This window comes from Bufo gargarizans, chromosome 3 (assembly GCF_014858855.1).
Source record: "Bufo gargarizans isolate SCDJY-AF-19 chromosome 3, ASM1485885v1, whole genome shotgun sequence".
In the NCBI taxonomy this organism is placed as follows: domain Eukaryota; kingdom Metazoa; phylum Chordata; class Amphibia; order Anura; family Bufonidae; genus Bufo; species Bufo gargarizans.
Genome location: NC_058082.1, coordinates 52,136,369 through 52,160,666, shown reverse-complemented (window position 1 = coordinate 52,160,666; position 24,298 = coordinate 52,136,369). Strand labels below are relative to the sequence as shown.

The following is a 24,298-nucleotide window of genomic DNA, read 5'->3' as shown; positions in this document are numbered from 1 at the left end:
TATTACACTGCCAGATCATCGCTAACAAGCTTTCAGATGAACGCTCGTTAGCAATGATCTAGCAGCCAATCTGGTAGTCTAATACACCCTTTACTTTCTGTAACTTAGAATTTTATCGCATCGCGCTCTTAACTACATACAATTAATTTGTATTTTCTGATCTCTGTACATGTTAATTTTAAGATATTTTGTTACTGAAAACTTGGTGTAAATAAAAAGTATTTGCAAATGTTAGAGTGTGAAATTTCTTTTTACCCTTTCTCATTTATTTCTGGCCGCGTATGAAGTACAAAGGATAGGATCAGATCTTTAAGAGGCATATTGTTTTGATCCATCACAATAGCGGATCCATTATGCTTGGCCATAGCCTCCTATTATGACGGATCAAAACGTAATGCCCCTTAAAGGCTTCCGTTTTGCATTCAGTCATAGAGTTCCGTTATTACAGAATTCATAACGGGATTCCTCCACTGCCCGAACGTCGAACCTAAGGAGCCATTGTCTGGTAAAAATTAAGTTGCAAATATTTTATTACAAATATGAACATCTCTGAAGGGGTTACAGGTCAGGTCAATTAGATAATTTATTTGCAAAACATCCATACAACAAGGTGTAAAGCCATATTACATGTAGAGGGTAAAGATGATTGACAAGCAGCTTCTCTGTCCTGGCTGAAGCAGTTACCTGCTGTCTGTTATTAGAACCACAGGTAATCGGAGGTAGTGATCTGTACTGTATGTAAACGTGAGTAAAATCAGTGCATGTTTCGAGAGGAGACTAGTATTACTGTAAATCTGTTTATATATTTTATAGTTTCTATTAGAGAACGTTCATCCGATTATAGTACATGACAATTGTTACCAGCACATGAGCTATAATTTTCAGGAAGCGGTGGCAAACTTTTGAGACATTTCCTGCAAGGCTTGGAGAAGCTTCTCTTCATCTCCAGTGGATGAGTGTGTACTTGCCAAGGGGAGATGCGTAGAAACAGGTTTCCGATCTAGAAGGAAAGTAAAATTATATTAGCAACAATCGTTCAGACACAGGCTTGCTGGTTCGTGTAGTTGTGGCTGTCTATCATAGGTTTAGCAATCATGTCCTGTGACTGAAAAGACGATAAATGCTGCAGATTTGCCATCATGTGGGAAACCCCAGAGTTAAAAGGTGGATGGGATTTTAATAAAAAAATCACATTCGCATGCTGTGTAAAAAAGAAAAATAGTAGCTTGCTTTGAGCTGCTGTGCGGATTTAAAATCTGCAGCATGTCAGTGGCAGATCTTCCCCACCTGCAGATTTCACTCTTTGCAATGTAGAGGGTGAAACCCACAGCCATTTTCATAAAAATAAAAAATTAAAAAGAAACATACTTTTTGCTGCATTTTGTATATTTTTAATGGATTTTATTACCACGGATCATAACGCAATTCTATGACGGAATGCCTTTCGAGGCTTTCCCTCATAATAGAAGTCTATGGGCTGCATAACGGATCCGTCCTGTATCTGTTATGCAGGGAAGGACTCCAGCATAACGGAAAAGGGCCGCATCCGTTATTCATTCCTTTATTAATAGAAGTCTATGGGCTGAATAACTGAATGCCTCTAAAGGCATTCCATTATGCATTCTATCATAGAATTGCGTTATGGTCTGTGGTAACAGAATCCATAACGCAATTCTGCTTTTACCAGCAAACGAATTTCATAAGCGGAAATTCGCTCATCTCTACTGTCAATCACTTATAGGATTGTCTTCTTGACTTCACAGGCATGTCCAAACTGCAGCCCTCCAGCTGTTCCAAAACTACAACTCCCAGCATGCCTGGATATCTTACAGCAGGGATGTCGAACTCGTGGCCCTCCAGCTGTTGCAAAACTACAACTCCCATCATGCCTAGGCATACTACAGCTATCAGGGAATGATGGGAGTTGTAGTTTTGCAACATCTGGAGGGCCATGAGTTTGACATCCATGTCTTACAGCTATTAGAGCATGCTGGGAGTTGTAGTTTTGCAACAGCTGGAGGGCTGCAGTTTGGACATGTCTGGCCTAGAATGAGTAGAAATGAATCTATCAATCTGCTCAGCTTCTCCTGCTCTGTAACATGCTGCCTGCAGGTTGCATTCAGGGCAGTCTTTACCAAAGGGCAAAAGGGGCAGCTGCCCCGGGCCCAGTTGCTCCTGGGGGGCCCAAGGCAGCTGCCTCTTGAGCCCTGCTAGCCACTGCCCCGGGTGTCAGGCTGTCAGCTACCAGGAGTGTTGCAGAAGTTAACTGTGGAGCTTTTTTGTGTGAAGATTACATCAGAAAAAGGTGACAGGGGCAGTTATGTTAATATACTGTAAACTACTGTATAGTGTGGTGCTGTATACTATAGGGTGCTATACTGCACACTGTGGGGTGCACTGTAACACTAGGGTGAGCCGAGCCCTGGTCTGCTTCCTGCAGAGCGGTGCCCACTTCCAGCCTGAGCCCAGCTGCCCAGAGCACTGACCCTGAGCCGCTGGAGTCTTCAGAACTGGAAGTATTTACAGTCATTCACTATACTCTACCACATGTGTGGATTTTTTGTGTGTGAGTTGTGGTGGAGGGCGTGATTGCCTGCTAAGGTGTGGGAAGGCGGGATCCAGGGGGCCCAAGTAAATTTTTGCCCAGGGTCCAAATCAATATTAAAGACGGCCCTGGTTGCATGTCCAGGGTGACAGGTTCCTCTTTGTGCTGCACCACATTGTAAAGTGTAAGCCTAACACTAGGTTAGTAGATACATGACTACTAGCTCTTGCAGATGACCCATAAGAGCAATTTGCCCGGATAGAAACACAAAACATCATATTCAGCAGAAAACGGCTCTTTTCTGCTGAATATAAAATATCTGAACATTTCCATTTGGTTGAGTGCCCACCATACAGCCATAATTCTCCATGCACCTTGGAAGAAGAGGCCACTTGCGTGCCTCGTTGCTGCAGGAGACATGGCCAGCCACACCACGGTGTCTGCTCCTTGTTCTTCTGTGCGTAATCTGTTCTTCATTTTCTCATAAAAGTCTGGCATTGATGACCTCACAGCTAATGAAGAAAGATATTAAGAAACATTCTCGATTACACAGCATCAATACAAGGGATATATTTGGCCCAAATTTACCAATTCTGTCAAATATTTAGACACTACCAATTTCCTCTTTTTTGGGGGCAAAATATAACTTTTATTAAGAATATTAAAAACAGCCGTGCCCTCTGAACTTTGACAGGGCCAGGCTGTGATCACATTTACTAGCAAAAAAGCAAGTGGAGATAATATACCAAAATATCAATTTATTATCAAATATAAAATATGGGGAAAAGACAGGATGGTAGACAGTGTACAGAGAAGCAAAGGGCAGTATACACAACTGAGTTTACATATATATCCACACAGCTATATATCCTTATGTACTATGTTACTATGTTACAGCGATAAGCATAGATGGCCGACAGGTAAAGGTGGCTATAATACAAGGACAACCAATTCTGCATAACAAATAGTAATAATGACCCCCAATTAGGGCTATATACACTATATGGCAGAACCAAATGATAGCAGTATGTCCATGAATAGCACCACATGTCCAGGGAACATAGGCAACCAAAACAGAAAAGTGTAATACAAAATATCTCAAGTAAAGTCTGTCACTAAGTCCCGAAGTATAGCGATGACCCAACAAAATATATCCAGGGCCTAATATGGATGTGATAAAAAAAAACATATATAGATGTAAAGCAGTACTATACATAGGAGGTACCTGAAGACATAGTGAACACAGGAGGATACTGGCCCTGAGCGCAAGACCTCGACACGCGTTTCACCTCAGCGGCTTCGTCAGCTCAAGGTCTTGCGCTCAGGGCCAGTATCCTCCTGTGTTCACTATGTCTTCAGGTACCTCCTATGTATAGTACTGCTTTACATCTATATATGTTTTTTTTTATCACATCCATATTAGGCCCTGGATATATTTTGTTGGGTCATCGCTATACTTCGGGACTTAGTGACAGACTTTACTTGAGATATTTTGTATTACACTTTTCTGTTTTGGTTGCCTATGTTCCCTGGACATGTGGTGCTATTCATGGACATACTGCTATCATTTGGTTCTGCCATATAGTGTATATAGCCCTAATTGGGGGTCATTATTACTATTTGTTATGCAGAATTGGTTGTCCTTGTATTATAGCCACCTTTACCTGTCGGCCATCTATGCTTATCGCTGTAACATAGTAACATAGTACATAAGGATATATAGCTGTGTGGATATATATGTAAACACAGTTGTGTATACTGCCCTTTGCTTCTCTGTACACTGTCTACCATCCTGTCTTTTCCCCATATTTTATATTTGATAATAAATTGATATTTTGGTATATTATCTCCACTTGCTTTTTTGCTAGTAGATTAGATGCCGTACAGGTGGAATGTTTTGCTGTCTAGTTTAGACAGAGGTTTTTGTAGGTTAAACTGTGATCACATTTATACTGCTTGACCCTGTCAATTAAAGTGCAGATCCTCTAAGTGTAACGGCGACACCCCCATTGCCCCTAGAGGCTCATTTGCATATAATTAAAACATTTTTCTCAGCAATGCGGGCACATATGAACATGGGACCAACACAGATGCCTTCAGCCGCCAAGTGCAGATACAACAGGTCATCCAGTTTCATAGGTACAAATCTGCTGACAGATGCCCTTGAAGAAATCTCATGCACATGTGGCATATACAAAAACTGCAGTGTAAGGCTACAAGCACACGAACGTTGTTTGTTTTAGTGTCCGTTCCTTTTTTTGCGGATATGATGAGGACCCATTCATTTCAACGGGTCCGCAAAAAATGTGGACAGCACACAGTGTGCTGTCCGCATGTCCCATTCTTGTCTGTTTTAGGCATTGTTACAATAGATCCGCACATTTTACCTCTTGCAATAGAGAGGGTGAAGTCTGCTGGCTTTTCCGCACCCCAAAAAAAATACACACGAAGTACACGCGGTTTTTGTTGCACAATTTACACTGGACGTACCCTTAGAGTCTACAGGAAATTCTAGATACACAGGGGGGACATTTATTATAAGGCTGGTTTTAATTATCCCCTGCTGGCAGAGATGTGCCACAATTATTATGAGGGGCATCTGTGAAGTTCAGTGCACCGAAACAAAAATCTACACCAGTAAGGGAGCTGGTCAAGCATTCCAGTTCAACCTATGCCAATTTCCTGGCGTAGATTATAATAAACGTGCCGGGCCATCTATTGCTCCAGACAGTTACATTTTGTTTGAGAAATTTTGTTGAGTTTCTCCATAAGGATTGAAACATACTATATGTTACAGATGTAACCAGATATAAACCAAAACTATAGAAATTCATTAATACAACCATTAAAAAAAACTTCGCCCTGCTCTATAAATTAAACATAGGACACAGAACTTTATAAACACACAAGATTCCTCTTTACAATAAATAATTCTGGGCATAAAGATTTGCAAAATGTATACCTGGTGTGTCTGCCCAGCCTGGATGCATGGCAGAAAAGTGGACCTTTGGGTGTTGTGTGGCCCACTGGTCGGTCAGGATGACTTGCTGTCTCTAAAGAAAAATATAAATACGTCATACAAAATATGATTTTGCCATGTGGATTTCCTCACAGGTGAGAACTGATAGTTATGAATCGATTAGAAATGCTGCAAGACATCCTGAAATATCCACACATTTTTTTCCTAAAAATTGAGAGTTGAATTTTACATTTTTTCCAGTCTTGAACATTTTCCGTCTGGCCATACAATACGGAAATGCTGCCGATTCTTTGCAGCAGAATTGGGTGTGGGAAATCCACAGCATTTACAGTACCAGATAATCGGTTGAGATTTCAGAAATGTCATCCACATGCTGAGGGAAGAAGTTGCTGGTTTGTGTGCGATTGCACACAGTAGGGTATTTGTTTGGCGCACAAAAGGACGACCTCAGACAGTAGACTTTGGTGAAGTAGCTGTTTTTATTGTTCAGTAGACAACGCGTTTCGGAGTTTATAACTCCTTTATCAAGTCTTAATCGGGCGTCAGCAGAGAGACAGGCCAGATGGCTGGAGCGTCTGGTTGTGCTGGGAACGCCGCCTATGAGCGCCTCTCCCCTCTCTTTTTTCTCTCTCGCCAAACATGCTGAGGGAAGAAACCTGCAAAGTAAATCGATCTGCATTGCAGGTTTCAGCATGCACCATGTAAATTTATTCTGTGGGTTTCACCCACGCTTTTCATCTTTCAGACTTTTGTGGCGGCGTTTATTATTTTTTGCTGCAGAAATCCACAATGGATTCCCTACATGTGGCAGCACTCTTATGAATCAAGTTGTTAAAGGGGTTGTCCCATGCCTTCTGTTCACGGTTGTGATAGTGTGCAGGTGTAATTACAACTACGTTGTCACATTCACTTCAAGTAAATAGGGCAGGGGGCCCCCCGCACCCCCTTTTTCCCCCCCTCTAAAACTGTCCAGTACTAGTGATACCCGCCTCTAAAACCGCCCAGAACAGCACTATACACCGCCAAGTTGAGCTGGTGACATCACCGGGCTCCCTGCTATGCGGAAGTCTCCGCCTAGGATATTGATGTGAAGCCTGGTACGTCACTGGCTCCAGTGGGCTGTGTATAGTGCTGTTCTGGGCGGTTTTAGGCTGGGTTCACACTTGAGCGTTGCGCAAACGCGCGTTTTACGCGCGTTTTTGACGCGCATTTTTATGCGCGTTTTTGTAATAGTAAACGCGCGTTTGTGTGATTCACTACAGTGTCCTATGGCCACAAACGCCCCAAAAGTCGCTCATGTACTTTTTGGAGCGTCGGGCGTTTTACAGCGCGATCGTACGCGCTGTAAAACGCCCAAGTGTGAACCATTCCCATAGGGAATCATTGGTTTCTCCTTGTTGAGCGTTTTACAGCGCGTAGGAACGCGCTGTAAAACGCTCAGGTGTGAACCCAGCCTTAGAGCCAGGTATCGCTAGTACTAGGCCATTTTAGAGGCGGTTATCACCAGTGCAGACCTTGCCCTGTGTGATACAGCGCAAGGGGAGCACTGGAGCAAGAAAATGCTCCGATGCTCCACTCTTACATTGTAAAGGACTGAAGGGGGGCTTATATCTGGGTTCAGCCCTCAACCCAGACAACCCCTTTAAATAAAATGAGTGCAACTTAAAGTTGACGACTTAGAGCAAAACTGAAGCAAAATTATGGTGCAAAGTAAGCCAACCAATAAGTGGTGTAAAGTTAAACAAAAGTGTCTGACTTCTAGAAAAATACACCATACTTAGAGCATGAACCACTCTGATAAATCTGGGGCATGTTTTGGCCCAGTGTCTTGGTCAGTGATTGTGAGCCCAAACCAGGGGTGAAGGCTACACAGAGATAAGATATAAGGGAAAGATCTGCTCCTCTTCTGTGTTTAGGCTCTCAATTACAGCTGAGCGAATTTACGCTTATGAAATTAGTTTGCGATTACCACGGACCATAACGCAATTCAATGACGGAATGCATATCGGAATGCCTTTAGAGGCATTCAGTTATTCATTCTGTCATAATAGAAGTCTATGGGCTGCAAAACGGATCCGTCCAGTTTCCATTATGCAGGGGAGTCCTCTCCTTCATAACGGAAATGGGACGAATCCGTTTTGTAGCCCATAGACTTCTATTATGACGGGATTAATAACGGAATGCCTCTAAAGGCATTCCGTTATGTATTCAATCATAGAATTGCGTTATGGTCCGTAGTAACTGAATCCATAACGCAATTCTGCTTCTACCAGTAAACGAATTTAAAAATATGAAATTTGCTCATCTCTACTCTCAATTACTGGTGGAAATCACTGACCGAACACTGGGTGACATTTATCAAACTGGTGTAACATTGTAACCACACACTTTAGTCATCACTCCAGGTGATCTACAAAAAAAAAAATTATAATTATTTTTTTAAATCATAAATATTAATACACATGTTTTCCATTGTCACTTCTACACCATGCGCAGCCACGAGCACTGACCTTGTTTTGTGCATAGGCCATTGTTCCATCAAACGTGGCCTTCTCAAACTGCAGATCTGAGACGTCCAGCTTCTGAACCAGCATACCGCCTGATGAGACAGTTACCTGTAACAACGTAGTGACAATCATTGCTCACCAGGCTTCCATGCTCAGGGCCATAATTATGCAGCACTAGTCATGCTGGGCAGCATTCACCGCACACTGGTTTACAATTAAAGTAGGACAGCTCGGTCATGTCACGGTTATGACGTAGCTGAGTACTGAGTCATTGTGTGGGCCGCAGAAGACCACACGGTTTAGTCGGTCTGCAATGTTAATGGCCACGTGGTATTGAAGGTGCTGCATGGCCTTTAGCAATGCAGACCAACTAAACAGCGCAGTCTTCATTAGTTAACGAGCCAGCTGCAGTCCATATGTCTGTGGGATACTCAACCACAACACTATTGTACAGGGTGATCGTAGCCTAAAGGTATGTTTACACACAGGATTTTGTCCGCCATGTGTCCCACGGCAGAAACAGTTTTTGCTGTGGGTTTTCATTTTGTATGGTGCAGTCCTGCTCTTGGTTTAGCTCCATTGAATGGAAGCTCTAGGTGCAGCTTCGCGAGGGGGCTGCGCAGTAACCTCACTAGGAATGGGCCTGTAAACACCACCATTTAACTGAAACAATAATAGTTTGATTGCTGCTGCCAAATATGTGCAGTGAGAAAACAAACGGCAGAACAAATCATCTTATAAGAATAACCAATGCAGTCAGTACTGTAGCTTCCTCTCCACCCCAATTACCCTCTTCCAAAGCATGGGATACAGGCACTATCTCGAAGCTTTAAGTAGGAGGAGATGTAATAAAACAGAGATGTCCAACCTGCCGCAAAACTCCCAGCATGTCCTGATAACCATAGGCTGCCTGGGCATGATGGAAGTCGTAGATGGAGGGCTGCAGGTTGGACTTTCCTGCAATAAAAAAGGTAATGGAAGGAACACTCCAGAAAAAGGGTGGAAGGGGCAGGACATCATTAAGGTTCAAAGAATATCAAAGAAGTCACTGCCCTTCAGGTCTTGCATAATAAATAAATTGCTCAAGCATGCTCCGTCATCTGTCTCCATCGGTCCCACAAGCTTTGCACTCAGGAACCCTCATTCTAGCGATTCTTTAGTTATGTGAAATATTCTTACTGGGACATGCTCTTTATATACAAGCACAGGGACTTACTACTCTGGCATCATCTTCCTTCTCCAGGACAGGAAGCAGAGCTTTTGTTAGAAAATATGTACCTGTAGTGAATGAAGAAAAAAAAAAAAAAAAAAAACTGTATAAAAGTCACACAGAGGTTAACAGCCCTAAAGAGCACCCGTCAGCAGGATCACCCCTATTAAACCAGGTATACTGACGGAGTTGATCCTGTAAAGTGTGAAGATGTAGTTTCTGATCATTTGAGTTCCATCTTGTTGTCTGTTCATTTAAAGGGCTTCTGTCAGCCCACTAAACCCTTTTTTTTTTTCTTCCGTTAATATTAATCCCTACACTGCAAGCTCCCTGTACATATGCTAAATATTAATTTTCGTTCAGTAGATATTGTTAAAAATCAAGTTTTATCATATGTAAATTACCTTGCTACCAGCAAGTAGGGCGGCTACTTGCTGGTAGCAGCCGCATCCTCCTCTCATCATGACGCCCCCTCCGCCGTTTGATTGACAGGGCCAGGGAACGGGTTCGTTCTCTGCTGGCCCTGTTCGAGTTCAAAATATCGCGCCTGCGCCGTACCTTTCTTTAATCGGTGCAGGCGCACTGAGAGGCGGCCTCTCTCCCGGCCGCTCCATCCTCAATGCGCCTGCGCCGGGTGTAGATGTGACGTCATCGGCGCAGGCGCATTGAGGATGGAGCGGCCGCCTCTCAGTGCGCCTGCACCGATTAAAGAAAGGTACGGCGCAGGCGCGATATTTTGAATTCGAACAGGGCCAGCAGAGAACGAACCCGTTCCCTGGCCCTGTCAATCAAACGGCGGAGGGGGCGTCATGATGAGAGGAGGATGCGGCTGCTACCAGCAAGTAGCCGCCCTACTTGCTGGTAGCAAGGTAATTTACATATGATAAAACTTGATTTTTAACAATATCTACTGAACGAAAATTAATATTTAGCATATGTACAGGGAGCTTGCAGTGTAGGGATTAATATTAACGGGGAAAAAAAATGGGTTTAGTGGGCTGACAGAAGCCCTTTAAAGGGAACCTGTCACCTGGATTTTGGGTATAGAGCTGAGGACATGGGTTGATAAATGGCCGCTAGCACATCCGCAATACCCAGTCCCCTATAGCTCTGTGTGCTTTTATTGTGTCAAAAAAGGATTTGATACATATGCACATTAACCTGAGATAGGTCCTGTCCCTGACTCATCTCACATACAGTACTCATCTCAGGGTAATTTGCATATGTATCAAATCGTTTTTTTGACACAATAAAAGCAGAGCTATGGGGACTGGGTATTGCAGATGTGCTAGCGGCCATCTACCAACCCATGTCCTCAGCTCTATACCCAAAATCCCGGTGACAGGTTCCCTTTAAATTTTATGACCTGTGAATGCATGTGCAAGGGAGTAGGGCTGAAACAATTACTCGATGGAATCGAGTAACTCGACACACAAAAATTCCTTTGTGTCATGTGACCACGGAACGTGAGTGAAGCGCTTGCCATTACTCACGGTCCGTGGTCACCCGCCGGCCCACACCGCGCTGCACTGTCGTCCTGACACATCATCATCAGGACATAGTGCAGGTAAGCATGCACTATGACCTGACGCTGTGTGACGGCGCCCCTACAGGAAAGGTAAGTATTTTATTTCACTGGCGCTGGGGACATGGCTAGGAGGGGGAGCCTGATGGCAATGGGGGTGAAGCCTGATGAGTTTTTATAAAGAAAAACATTATTTTATTAGTTTTTGGTTATTAGAGTACTCAATTAATCCTTGGATTAAATCGATAGAATACTAGATTACAAAAATAGTCAATAGCTGCAGCCCTACAAGGGAGTAAAGGCAGGTTTACGCCGCACAATGTTAGTTGATTGTCAGGAAGGAAGCGTTCCTCCCCAAAAGTCAGCTGCTCGTTCACTGAAGGAGATCGTTGCATTTAAATGCAGTTGCTCGTCCTCATACAGCTGCTTGTTTCTGGGCAGCAGATCACTGTTTAGACACCACGATCTGCTGCCCAGAAATGATGATCCAAGGTCTGGGGTGTTAGCAAATGAACAACACGTACACAGTGACAATTATGGAGCGCATGCGCTGGCTAAGTTCCCCTAAGGAATGGAGCTTTTTGTTTAATCTGTATAGAACTGTAACCCTTCAGGAAAGAAGTCAGAAGCTCATCCACGAATGAACGGACTGACTGCTTCCGTTGAAAGGGCTTTCCAGCTGATGTGTCGCTGTCATGACAATACCTCAATCGGTGATGTATGTACCTTCATTCTGGATGTAGTGAGGACTCCATGTGAAGTGCTGATATAACTGTGCATTATGTTATTTATCCTTTGTACATACTGTAGATATGTGCAATAGAAGGACATTATATCGCTAAATGTATACACTACCTATATTTACTACTTCCTTTGAAGTGTAGCTGTAGTTCAGTTAAGAGTCTCTTACTAAAGGGTAACTGTCATATATTACTTATTTTTTTATGTATTTGGATTGGTCTAAGTTTACCTTAGTTCCCTAGTTAATACTTTTGTATAGTTATTGAATTGCCTAATAATTGCAGCATGTTCTTTCCTCCCCCAGGCATTTCAGTGGTGCAGCTAAAACAGCGCTGCTAGGCGTCCTCCGTCTCCTATATACAGAAGACGGAGGACGTAGTAGTGGGCAGTACCGAGCAATGCATATTCGCAATAAGAATTTGCGATCAACTACTCAGGAGGAAGCCGATTGGTTGGGGTGAGGCTGCGCGTTCCCGAGATGAGCCGAATGAATTCTGGGTAGTTAGGGAGGGAGGTCTTAGCCTCAGGGTAAGGGCATCGGCGGCCATCTTGAGAAGATAGTCAGAAAGAAGTCTTGTGAGGAGCGGTTGCTATGGACAGAATCTTATTAAACAAAGTATGTGAATACAATAATTCACGATTACGGATTTTCACCACAGCAGCAACAACATATATGAAAATTTAATTTTGAGTGAAAATATGACAGTTATCCTTTAAAGAGTATTTGAGCCTGAAGTCTCTCTATATCAGCGTTTCCCAACCAGTGTGCCTCCAGCTGTTGCAAAACTACAACTCCCAGCATTCCTGGACAGCCTTTGGCTGTGCTAGCATGCTGGGAGTTGTAGTTTTGCAACAGCTGGAGGCACACTGGTTGGGAAACATTGCTCTGTATATAAGCAAAACATCCTGCTGCTTATAATACCTGTCTTGTGAAAATCACTTTGCACGTTCCTGAGGAAAACTGTTATGCTTTACACAAATGAGGGCTTCAGTGTAACAAGGAGTGGGGCAAGAAAAACTAAGAAATGCAAACTTTTGCTCACTAGTGTATATACAGTACACTCTGAAATTTATGATTTAGGTTTACTTTGCCTTTTTAAACCACAAATGCATTCTTTAGAGAGAAAAAAAAAATGTATTCCATAATTAAATATGTAACAAGTAGAACTAACTGGATTTTAAGATAAACCACCAAATGAAGAGACTCCACAGACGAGAAGCCCCAAGAGAGCGGCCGGGTGCATTATTCAATTAACAAACTCTGCCTTCCTGTTCACTAAATTGCTCAAAATGTTGCTGTGTGGCACGAAGCCAGTAATGGACTAAACCACAGCATTATATTACTCGTCTTGTGACTGAGTAACCCCTCACAGAGCGATATTACTTCTTGTGGTCAAAGTGCATGTGTATAATGGAGCCCTGGTCATGGTGGAGCCAGGACGAATCCTGCACAAAGATTTCCTTTCAGCGACTGTACATGACCAAAGGCAGAGTATAATCAGAGGGAAAGAGAGAAGTACAATACTGTACGGTAGGTGATAAATATATGATCGCTGGGATCCCTGACTTTTGGGACAACCATGAAAATGGAGGGTCTCCAAGATCCCCGTGTGAATGGATCAATGGTGCGCATACATAACCACTGCTCCATTCACTTCTGAGGGACCCCCAGAGATGGCAAAGTGCTTTACTCTGCAGTCTCATTGATTCACACAAATTGGGGACCCGGACTCCTAATGGGGAAGCAGTTTTACGGTGCACCCCTTATTTGAAGCAGGACTGAGTGAAAAAGCCTTGACCTCAATTTGGGAATTAGGCAGCAGTGTGTACAGGAGTATAATAGCCGTTTAGAACAGTGGTGGGCAACTGGCGGCCCACTGGTGCTCACCGTTCACCCCCATGGCTCATTCATTTCTGCAAGGCATACAGGCACTGCTCTATGCAAGTCGTACACTACTCTGTAGGACAGCCAGCAATACTCGCGTAGGGAGGTGGAGCGTGTATACAGATGTGTAACATTGGAGATTTCTTCCCACTGTGGTAGAATGGATGTTATATCTCCTGCCTTCACATCGATGACCAAGTTAATAGTATGACTGCTGCACGGACAGCCTCTATATAAGGCCTCATGCACACAACTGATTTTGCGGACCCATTAATTTTAATCGGGCTGCAAAAAAGGCAGACAGCACAAAAAAGATAAAACATGTACTATTCTTGTCTTTTTTGCAGACAAAATTAGGCAATATGACAATGGGGCCCGCTGAAAATTGCAGGATGCACGCAGTCAGCATAAGCATTTTGCAGATCCACAGTTTGCAGACCACAAAACACATATAGTTGTGTGCATGAGGCCTAAGGCCGCTTTCAAACAAGCGATTTCAACACATTGAACTTGCAGCGTGTGTCTGCGGCAGCTCCTGTCCTGACCTCCCAGCACTGCCAGGGTCGCATACCATTATATTGATTTAGGATGTATGTAACCGTTAGAGGTCTGGAATGTATTGGATAACACTGACAAAATACTGTCAGTGTAATACAATATGTTCTAGAACATTAAGGCTTACATAGCATCATAATTCAATATAATGTTATGCGACCCCCCCCGTCAGCGCTGGGAGGTCAGGACAGGAGCTGCCGCAGACACACGCTGCGAGTTCAATGCATTGAAATCGCTCGTGTGAAAGAGACCTAAGGGTCAGAAAGAGAAAATTTACTGTATACAAGGAGCCAGCAGCTGCTTTCTTTACACATCTGCTCTGAAACCAGTTTCTCCCGATGACAGGCTACAATTTAGCTGTAGTACTGTAGGGGATACAAATGTAAAAGGATCTTAAACTATGGGAAAAAATATATATATTTTATTTTACCCAAGACATTAGTGGCAAAGTTCTTCTCTATTCCATCTCCTGTTAGTTCCCGACTGTTCACCATACAGCCAGCATTATTTACCTAGAAATACAGGACAATATAACATTTGGGCCCCACTTACAACCCCATATGTAGGAGTCATGTTCTAGTTGTAGGTAGAATGAGAAAAAATAAGGAAATAAAAGTCTAGACTATGGAGTAAATTACCAATACGTGCAGTCGGTTTTCGGTCTTAAACTTCTCGACAAACTCCCAGATTTCCTTTGGGTTAGACATGTCCAGCAGGTGCACCGATATGTTCTGTAACAATAGGGGGAAAAGCAGAAAGCGTACAGCTGCGATTTACACGAGACCTAAATGCACCAAATATAAGAGAGCAAAGCAAAATCCGAGGCTCCAGCTCTGCCGACGGCTGTGCGTGTGGATCCCTCTCCCTGCAAAGGGATTTCCACCATGGAAAGACTGTATGAAATGTTTGCGAAGAGTTGTGCTGTGCCGCCACTGATGAACTATCTTGAGGATAGACTATCAATATCTAAGTCATGGAAAACCCCTTTAAAAGAGGATCTGTCACCTCTGTGCATTCCCCATGTAATGACAATTCTGGATCATCTTCCCTTAAATTTGTAGGGTGTCCCATTCCTCTATTATTCATGCTAAAAGTTTACGAATACAGGTCAGTTGGAGGGGAGTCCAACCAGTACAGACAGTGGCAGATTGTGCAGAGACACCTCCCCAACTGGCAACGTCTAGCAGGAACAATAGAGGAATGGCAGAGCTTCCAGACATAAGAATATATCATCCACAGTTACTACTTGGGGAATGTATGCATTTAATAAAGCAGACCTGTCAGGAGAGGGGACAGGCTCTCTTTAAAAGAACTGTCACTACAATTTTCATCCAAACACAGCAGTGTTGTAAATACCCATTGTACTACATCTGTGACACGGTACAGTGCATATTATGTATACAGTGTGTGACACATGACATCCTTACCTGATTCCCACTACTTGCAATAATCTCTTTTTGTGCTTCTTCTGCTCTCTCTTTATTTCTGCATACCAGATGAATAGTGCCGCCTACAAAAATGCAGACATAAGAACGTATGGTGTTATATGAAAAAGCAGCATAGCGCCGCATCCGCTAAAGAGGCACAATATGACATGTTCAGGGTTCCAGCAGTCTGCCAGACACTGTCCCCGCTAAGGACTGTGTTCACACCAGCTCTTATTTCCACTGCGCTGCTCCATTAAAATGGTTTTCTGGGATTTTGATACTGATGACCTATCCTGTAGATACCAAGCACAGCGCCAGAGGTCACACTACATTTTTTCCCAGAAGAGTAAAAAATACTCCTCCTACCATTTTTGAGGAGTATTTTTACTGGAGGAGGAGTACCAAATTTGCAGTAATTCAGATACATGATACGTAGGCCTACACTTGCTCACATCTGCGTTTGGAGCCTCTGTTGCAGATTCTGTCAAAAAGGCAGAACAAAAAAAAGTCTTATAAGCAGGACTTTATCTGGAGGCTGTTCGGCTTCTTCCCCTGTCAGCTAGGCTGGGTTCACATCACGTTTTTTTCATACATTTAATGTACACACAAAAAAAACGTATATATGTTACCAGACGCCTCAGACAGACGCCATATTGTGGCATGTGTCACCATAGTTCCATTGTAAAAAATTTTTTTAAATAAATAAAAATAATATATAAATATATTCTGCAAAGAAAGTGTACTTTTTTTTGCGTGTGTTTTTACAATGGATCTCCATGGTGCTGGATGCCACAGTATGGCGTCTGTTGTGTATTGAACGTATGACAAAAACCCACTTCCCCTATTTTCATTGTTCTGCTCAATTAGATGAGCAGAACAACAGAGATGAATAGTGCTGGAGTGAGGTGGCTATGCAGGGGAACCATTACTGGTCTAACATCAGGCAATTATAGCGTGATAAAGTCCTGTCCAATATAGTGGATTTTCCCTGCACTTTATCATTTGGCTATAATATTCTACTGTGCATTCACTGCACACTGCGCCACATACATGCGTGTGATGTATACGTGTGTGTGATGCATGTGGCGCAGTGTGTGATGTATGTGGTTCAGTATGGGATGATCACACACTGCACTACATACATTACACCCTGCGCTGTCACCTTTTTCTGCAGGTCCATCTTGATGTCTGGGCTGTAGGCTTCAGCTCCTCCGCCGCCATGCTTCTCGGGGTCCTTACGCAGCGCGCCCAGCACTCCTTGCCTCAGCCACCTCTGGAGCGGCTCCTCCTCCCTCCAGCTTCCCCTGCTGCAGGGCGCTGCATCGCTCTGGCACCCGTCCAAACTAACCAATAGCAAAGCTCTTTGCTGTTTGGAGCTTTGCTAATGGTTATTGCAGGCACAGGCAGCATCGCTGCGCTGCCTGTGCCCAAACAAGCGTCTATGACTCTTGTACAGGCGTTATTGCGACCTCTGTATGGCGCTGTGCTCGGTAAGCACAGAGAAGGACCGTGGTGCGCACAGGAACACTGCCTTCTCACACAGCTGATCGACAGGGGTCCCAGGTGTCGGGCCCCCACCAATCAGATACCTATGACTTATCCAGAGAATAGGTCATCAGTATTCAAATCCTGGAAAGCCCCTTTAAAGCTGCACAACAATGAAAATGACGGAAATGTATGGCAGCTGACAGACCCCCATTGACTATAATGGGATCCGCCAAGTTTCCGTTAGAAAACAGGACATTTTACCAGCCAATATAGCACAGCGCGCTTTGCTGTATCGTCCTGTAATTTTTACGTAATCTGCAGCGTAGGCTTTGTTAGGTGAATGAAGCCTAACTTCCTTCATTACCATTTGGCGGATTTTTAAAATATGAAGCACCGGTTAGCAGTAGGTGCACCTTTGCTGCCATTTCTTTTCTTCAAATGTATCTAAAATAAAAAAAGAAGCAACTGCAAAAATACTTCCTTCTCGTTCACATTTCCGTTTTTCACGGACAGCACATGTACCCACTGATTTTAATGTGTCAGTGAAAAATAAGTCATGCACTACTTTGGCCCATTTTTCACTGATCCCTAATGGGATATTCTCTGGAAATTACAGCGTTCATGGAGTACGGATGACACACGGAGGGGAAAACAAAAACAAAACACAGCCGCTTCGCACACATCTTCATGGATGAAACACGGACTGATTTTTTCACGTACCTGAACCAGACACAGAAATGTAAAGAAGGCCCCAATGCATCTCCACGGCCACAGACTATGAACAAGCCATGTCTGGTCTGCATCCGCCCCCTGCTTCTTCCTTACATGCAGATGGTGGGTTACGTAACATATCTTAGCGACTGTATTCTTACCCTTTTTCGCAATTGCCAGAGCAGCTGCTTTGCCGATCCCACTATTGGCTCCTGTGATCATGTAAGACCTTCCAGTAACATCAACTTGCAAATCTTCTGCAGCAAAGTGCTTGGCGGCAGCTTCGTATCCACCTCTACAAGACACAAGATAACCCCCATCATTGCCACCTGCTCAATTACATCCTTATCATCCTACGGGTTCATGAACACGAACGTATTTTTTTTTCTGCATCCGTTCTGGGTTTTTTGTGGCCCGTATGCGGAAGCATTCACTTCAATGGGGTTGCAAAAAAATAAATAAATAAAAAATTACTATTCAGCACAAAAAATAAAATAGAACAGGTCCAGACCTAGACTGTTCTATTAGGGGCCAGACAGTCCATTCCATAAAATACAGAATGCACACGGCCGGTATCCGTGTTTTGCATGAGCACTACTTATGTTATTTTTTATTTTTATTTTTTTACACAAATCATTTTTTTGTGTGTGAAAAGTAGTAAAATACATACATTTCTTTAACGTGGCTCATGCACATGAACATGTGCGGCCCGAGCCTATATTGCGGCCCACAAACAGCGGGTCCACAATAAACGGGCACCGGCCGTGTGCACTCCGTACCACATATGCGGACCCACTCACTTGAATGGGTCCTCAATCTGTAAGATGTGGAGTGGAGGCACAGATCGGAACTACTACGGAGTGCTTCCATGGGATTTTGGTCCGTCCATCCGCACAGCAAAAAAATAGATGTTCTATTTTTTTTTTTTTTTTGCAGAACGGACTGATTCTTACAGATTGCGGACCCATTCAAGTGAACGGGTCCACATCCGCAAACAGCCGGTGCCCATGCTGCACACGTTCTTGTGCATGAGCCCTTTGTTAGAGGTTTTCCGGATCTTTAAAATTAAAGGGGGTTGTGCAAAGTTATAGCTGAAGTGTCAGCCAGCCCCTAGCTGACACAGACATGGCACGGAAGAGATGCACCGAATTTATTAAGGGGCATATGCTCTTAATTATTAGGGGCATGTCACTGCAGCACTCAGGAGATCAAGACTGGCATATGGGAGCAGCAGTCTCGATAAATGCCCCTCGCTCTATATTATGTATGTAGGGATGTGCCGCCAAGATGTCTAGAGAAGGAAGGGTCGGCCACGCTGGAGTTCAACATGCCCAATCCGTTGTTCAGGCAGAAGACACTGACAGTGGCTTATTCTCCTCGCTCCATTAAGGACACATGCATGCCTAGCCGAGCGTGCACCTTACCAATAGGCCAGTCCTGAAGAACCTCTTTAAAGGGGGAATTACTATACTTCTTGCCACCTTTTTGGGCTCAGTCGACACTTGGATTCTTTCATCAATATATCCGGACAGATCTGTATGTAGATTACATGGCTGATGAGGGCACGCCTGGCTGAGGGTCTGTCCTACCAGCTGGCAGCGGTGCCCAGTCTTTCTAGTAACATTTCCTGGCTAGCGTCCACCGCCTGATGGCATTACCCTGCAGAACACCGTGCTGGTAATAGCGGTTACACAAACCAGTCCTGAGGAATGTGCAGTCCCTCCACCACAGCAAGGGTTTCCATCATAATCGCAGCAAGAATTACAGGAAATATGACGGAGTTTGTAATGGAGCCGCCAGCGCAGCACATACACTATAGCGGGGTATGCACGTTGAAACCATGGTGCTGTTTTTTTGCCACTGTTTTCACAAATCACACCAAAAATATGGCTGTTTTGCGGAAAACCACAGCAGCAACTTGTGTTGTGAAGAGTACAGAGCAGACAGCAGCCATGGTATCGCCCATGTAATATACAGCTGCAGAGTGTGGAGCAGACAGCAGCCATGGTATCGCCCATGTAATATACAGCTGCAGAGTACAGAGCAGACATTTTCACCCATGTAATATACAGCTGCAGAGTGTGGAGCAGACAGCAGCCATGGTATCACCCATGTAATACAGGTCCTTCTAAAAAAATTAGCATATTGTGATAAAGTTCATTATTTTCTGTAATGTACTGATAAACATTAGACTTTCATATATTTTAGATTCATTACACACAACTGAAGTAGTTCAAGCCTTTTATCGTTTTAATATTGATGATTTTGGCATACAGCTCATGAAAACCCAAAATTACCTATCTAAAAAAATTAGCATATTTCATCCGACCAATAAAAGAAAAGTGTTTTTAATACAAAAAAAGTCAACCTTCAAAAATTTATGTTCAGTTATGCACTCAATACTTGGTAGGGAATCCTTTTGCAGAAATGACCTGCTTCAATGCGGCGTGGCATGGAGGCAATCAGCCTGTGGCACTGCTGAGGTGTTATGGAGGCCCAGGATGCTTCGATAGCGGCCTTAAGCTCATCCAGAGTGTTGGGTCTTGCGTCTCTCAACTTTCTCTTCCCAATATCCCACAGATTCTCTATGGGGTTCAGGTCAGGAGAGTTGACAGGCCAATTGAGCACAGTAATACCATGGTCAGTAAACCATTTACCAGTGGTTTTGGCACTGTGAGCAGGTGCCAGGTCGTGCTGAAAAATGAAATCTTCATCTCCATAAAGCTTTTCAGCAGATGGAAGCATGAAGTGCTCCAAAATCTCCTGATAGCTAGCTGCATTGACCCTGCCCTTGATAAAACACAGTGGACCAACACCAGCAGCTGACATGGCACCCCAGACCATCACTGACTGTGGGTACTTGACACTGGACTTCAGGCATTTTGGCATTTCCCTCTCCCCAGTCTTCCTCCAGACTCTGGCACCTTGATTTCCGAATGACATGCAACAGTCCAGTGCTGCTTCTCTGTAGCCCAGGTCAGGCGCTTCTGCCGCTGTTTCTGGTTCAAAAGTGGCTTGACCTGGGGAATGCGGCACCTGTAGCCCATTTCCTGCACACGCCTGTACACGGTGGCTCTGGATGTTTCTACTCCAGACTCAGTCCACTGCTTCCGCAGGTCCCCCAAGGTCTGGAATCGGTCCTTCTCCACAATCTTCCTCAGGGTCCGGTCACCTCTTCTCGTTGTGCAGCGTTTTCTGCCACACTTTTTCCTTCCCAGACTTCCCACTGAGGGGCCTTGATACAGCACTCTGGGAACAGCCTATTCCTTCAGAAATTTCTTTCTGTGTCTTACCCTCTTGCTTGAGGGTGTCAATGATGGCCTTCTGGACAGCAGTCAGGTCGGCAGTCTTACCCATGATTGCGGTTTTGAGTAATGAACCAGGCTGGGAGTTTTTAAAAGCCTCAGGAATCTTTTGCAGGTGTTTAGAGTTAATTAGTTGATTCAGATGATTAGGTTAATAGCTCGTTTAGAGAACCTTTTCATGATATGCTAATTTTTTTTAGATAGGAATTTGGGGTTTTCATGAGCTGTATGCCAAAATCATCAATATTAAAACAATAAAAGGCTTGAACTACTTCAGTTGTGTGTAATGAATCTAAAATATATGAAAGTCTAATGTTTATCAGTACATTACAGAAAACAATGAACTTTATCACAATATGCTAATTTTTTTTTAGAAGGACCTGTATACAGCTGCAGAGTACGGAGCAGACAGCAGCCATGGAATCACCCATGTAATATACAGCTGCAGAGTGTGGAGCAGACAACAGCCATGGTATCACCCATGTAATATACAGCTGCAGAGTGTGGAGCAGACAGCAGCCATGGTATCATTCATGTAATATACAGCTGCAGAGTACAGAGCAGACAGCAGCCATGCATCACCCATGTAATATACAGCTGCAGAGTACAGAGCAGACAGCAGCCATGCATCACCCATGTAATATACAGCTGCAGAGTGTGGAGCAGACAGCAGCCATGCATCACCCATGTAATATACAGCTGCAGAGTGTGGAGCAGACAGCAGCCATGGTATCATTCATGTAATATACAGCTGCAGAGTACAGAGCAGACAGCAGCCATGGTATCACCCATGTAATATACAGCTGCAGAGTACAGAGCAGACAGCAGCCATGCATCACCCATGTAATATACAGCTGCAGAGTACAGAGCAGACAGCAGCCATGGTATCACCCATGTAATATACAGCTGCAGAGTACAGAGCAGACAGCAGCCATGGTATCACCCATGTAATATACAGCTGCAGAGTACAGAGCAGACAGCAGCCATGGTATCATTCATGTAATATACAGCTGCAGAGTACAGAGCAGACAGCAGCCATGGTATCATTCATGTAATATACAGCTGCAGAGTACAGAGCAGACAGCAGCCATGGTATCATTCATGTAATATACAGCTGCAGAGTACAGAGCAGACAGCAGCCATGGTATCATTCATGTAATATACAGCTGCAGAGTACAGAGCAGACAGCAGCCATGGTATCATTCATGTAATATACAGCTGCAGAGTACAGAGCAGACAGCAGCCATGGTATCATTCATGTAATATACAGCTGCAGAGTACAGAGCAGACAGCAGCCATGGTATCATTCATGTAATATACAGCTGCAGAGTACAGAGCAGACAGCAGCCATGGTATCACCCATGTAATATACAGCTGCAGAGTACAGAGCAGACAGCAGCCATGCATCACCCATGTAATATACAGCTGCAGAGTACAGAGCAGACAGCAGCCATGGTATCATTCATGTAATATACAGCTGCAGAGTACAGAGCAGACAGCAGCCATGCATCACCCATGTAATATACAGCTGCAGAGTACAGAGCAGACAGCAGCCATGGTATCATTCATGTAATATACAGCTGCAGAGTACAGAGCAGACAGCAGCCATGGTATCATTCATGTAATATACAGCTGCAGAGTACAGAGCAGACAGCAGCCATGGTATCATTCATGTAATATACAGCTGCAGAGTACAGAGCAGACAGCAGCCATGCATCACCCATGTAATATACAGCTGCAGAGTACAGAGCAGACAGCAGCCATGGTATCATTCATGTAATATACAGCTGCAGAGTACAGAGCAGACAGCAGCCATGGTATCATTCATGTAATATACAGCTGCAGAGTGTGGAGCAGACAGCAGCCATGGTATCATTCATGTAATATACAGCTGCAGAGTACAGAGCAGACAGCAGCCATGGTATCACCCATGTAATATACAGCTGCAGAGTACAGAGCAGACAGCAGCCATGCATCACCCATGTAATATACAGCTGCAGAGTACAGAGCAGACAGCAGCCATGGTATCATTCATGTAATATACAGCTGCAGAGTACAGAGCAGACAGCAGCCATGGTATCATTCATGTAATATACAGCTGCAGAGTACAGAGCAGACAGCAGCCATGGTATCATTCATGTAATATACAGCTGCAGAGTACAGAGCAGACAGCAGCCATGCATCACCCATGTAATATACAGCTGCAGAGTACAGAGCAGACAGCAGCCATGCATCACCCATGTAATATACAGCTGCAGAGTGTGGAGCAGACAGCAGCCATGGTATCATTCATGTAATATACAGCTGCAGAGTACAGAGCAGACAGCAGCCATGGTATCATTCATGTAATATACAGCTGCAGAGTGTGGAGCAGACAGCAGCCATGGTATCATTCATGTAATATACAGCTGCAGAGTACAGAGCAGACAGCAGCCATGGTATCACCCATGTAATATACAGCTGCAGTGTAGATAAGCCATACGTCCCCGGGTGGCCGCACTTACTTGGTGTATTCCCGCAGCCCCTTCAGGAACCACACGGTGTTTCTGTAGAGAGACATGTCTGCGGCTCTGCCCTCTCCTCACACGCTTCTCATTACGGCGGCCCCGCCTTCAGTCAGGGCGTCAGCGGCGCGTGTAACCAGAGGCCGCCCATGGTGTCTTGTGTAACGGGCTGACATTACGTATCTGCTCGGCCTTCCCGCCCTCCTCACTGTTGTATAAGTACTCAGGCAGCGTTATGTAAAGCACACAGAAAGATGCTGGGGGTTGTAGTTCAGCAGCGCTATGGGTATAAACTAGCAGATTGTTAGTGTCAGGTGAATTTGAGACGCAGAAACCAGTTTTGTGGAGATTACAGGGACAGAGGCCACGATGGTGGTACTGGTGTCACTAGCCATGATGGGAGGCTGTGGCTACAGTGAGACGCAGCAGGTATGGCTCATGGTGACATTTCAGATCATGTGTTTCAGTCTGACTTGGATAGATTATTTTGCGATTGTCACATTGCATTTTTGAAATCCATTATATGAAATGTCGCACATCCCACGTCTCCGTGTAGCCGTGCCCTAATCTGATGGTGTATGTTGGGTGTGACACGTGTGACCACAGATGGCCGTGTAGCATTGCAGCCATTGAAAGGGGGCGCAGCAGGACTTGCAAGTTGCTCTGACCCCTAAAGCGCCCAAAAATCCAGCAGTGTTAGATTTTTTAATTCTGGGGTAGCGTCCCGCTGCGACCCCTTTCAGTTCATTGGTGGCAGTGCTCCATGTGCAGTCCACATCCATTGGTCCGTTTCCGTGGTCCGCCCAAAAAAATAACCTGTCCTATTCTTGTCCGTTTTGCGGACAAGAATAGACAGTTATATCAATGGCTGTCTGTGCCGTTCTGCAAATTGCAGAACGTACACGGACGCCATCT

At 44.3% G+C, this 24,298-nt stretch overlaps 1 protein-coding gene across 3 annotated transcripts; it reads right to left on the bottom strand.

Annotated features, from left to right (window-relative positions):
• Positions 1 to 512: 512 nt before the first annotated feature.
• DHRS12 (dehydrogenase/reductase 12) lies at positions 513 to 23,479 on the bottom strand. Of its 3 annotated transcripts, none has more exons than XM_044288105.1 (10): positions 23,384 to 23,479; positions 17,736 to 17,869; positions 15,376 to 15,458; positions 14,587 to 14,679; positions 14,379 to 14,460; positions 9,249 to 9,310; positions 8,036 to 8,140; positions 5,508 to 5,598; positions 2,920 to 3,057; positions 513 to 1,000 (listed from the first exon to the last, which is right to left on the bottom strand). In XM_044288105.1, the coding sequence occupies exons 1-10, from the start codon at positions 23,437 to 23,439 to the stop codon at positions 882 to 884; spliced, it is 963 nt and encodes a 320-aa protein (XP_044144040.1). In that variant the 5' UTR covers positions 23,440 to 23,479; the 3' UTR covers positions 513 to 881. The 3 variants fall into 3 exon arrangements, with proteins under 3 accessions (XP_044144040.1, XP_044144041.1, XP_044144042.1); XM_044288106.1 differs by having other exon boundaries at positions 880 to 1,000; positions 2,895 to 3,057; XM_044288107.1 differs by lacking the exons at positions 513 to 1,000; positions 2,920 to 3,057; positions 5,508 to 5,598 and adding an exon at positions 7,801 to 7,935.
• Positions 23,480 to 24,298: the final 819 nt, after the last annotated feature.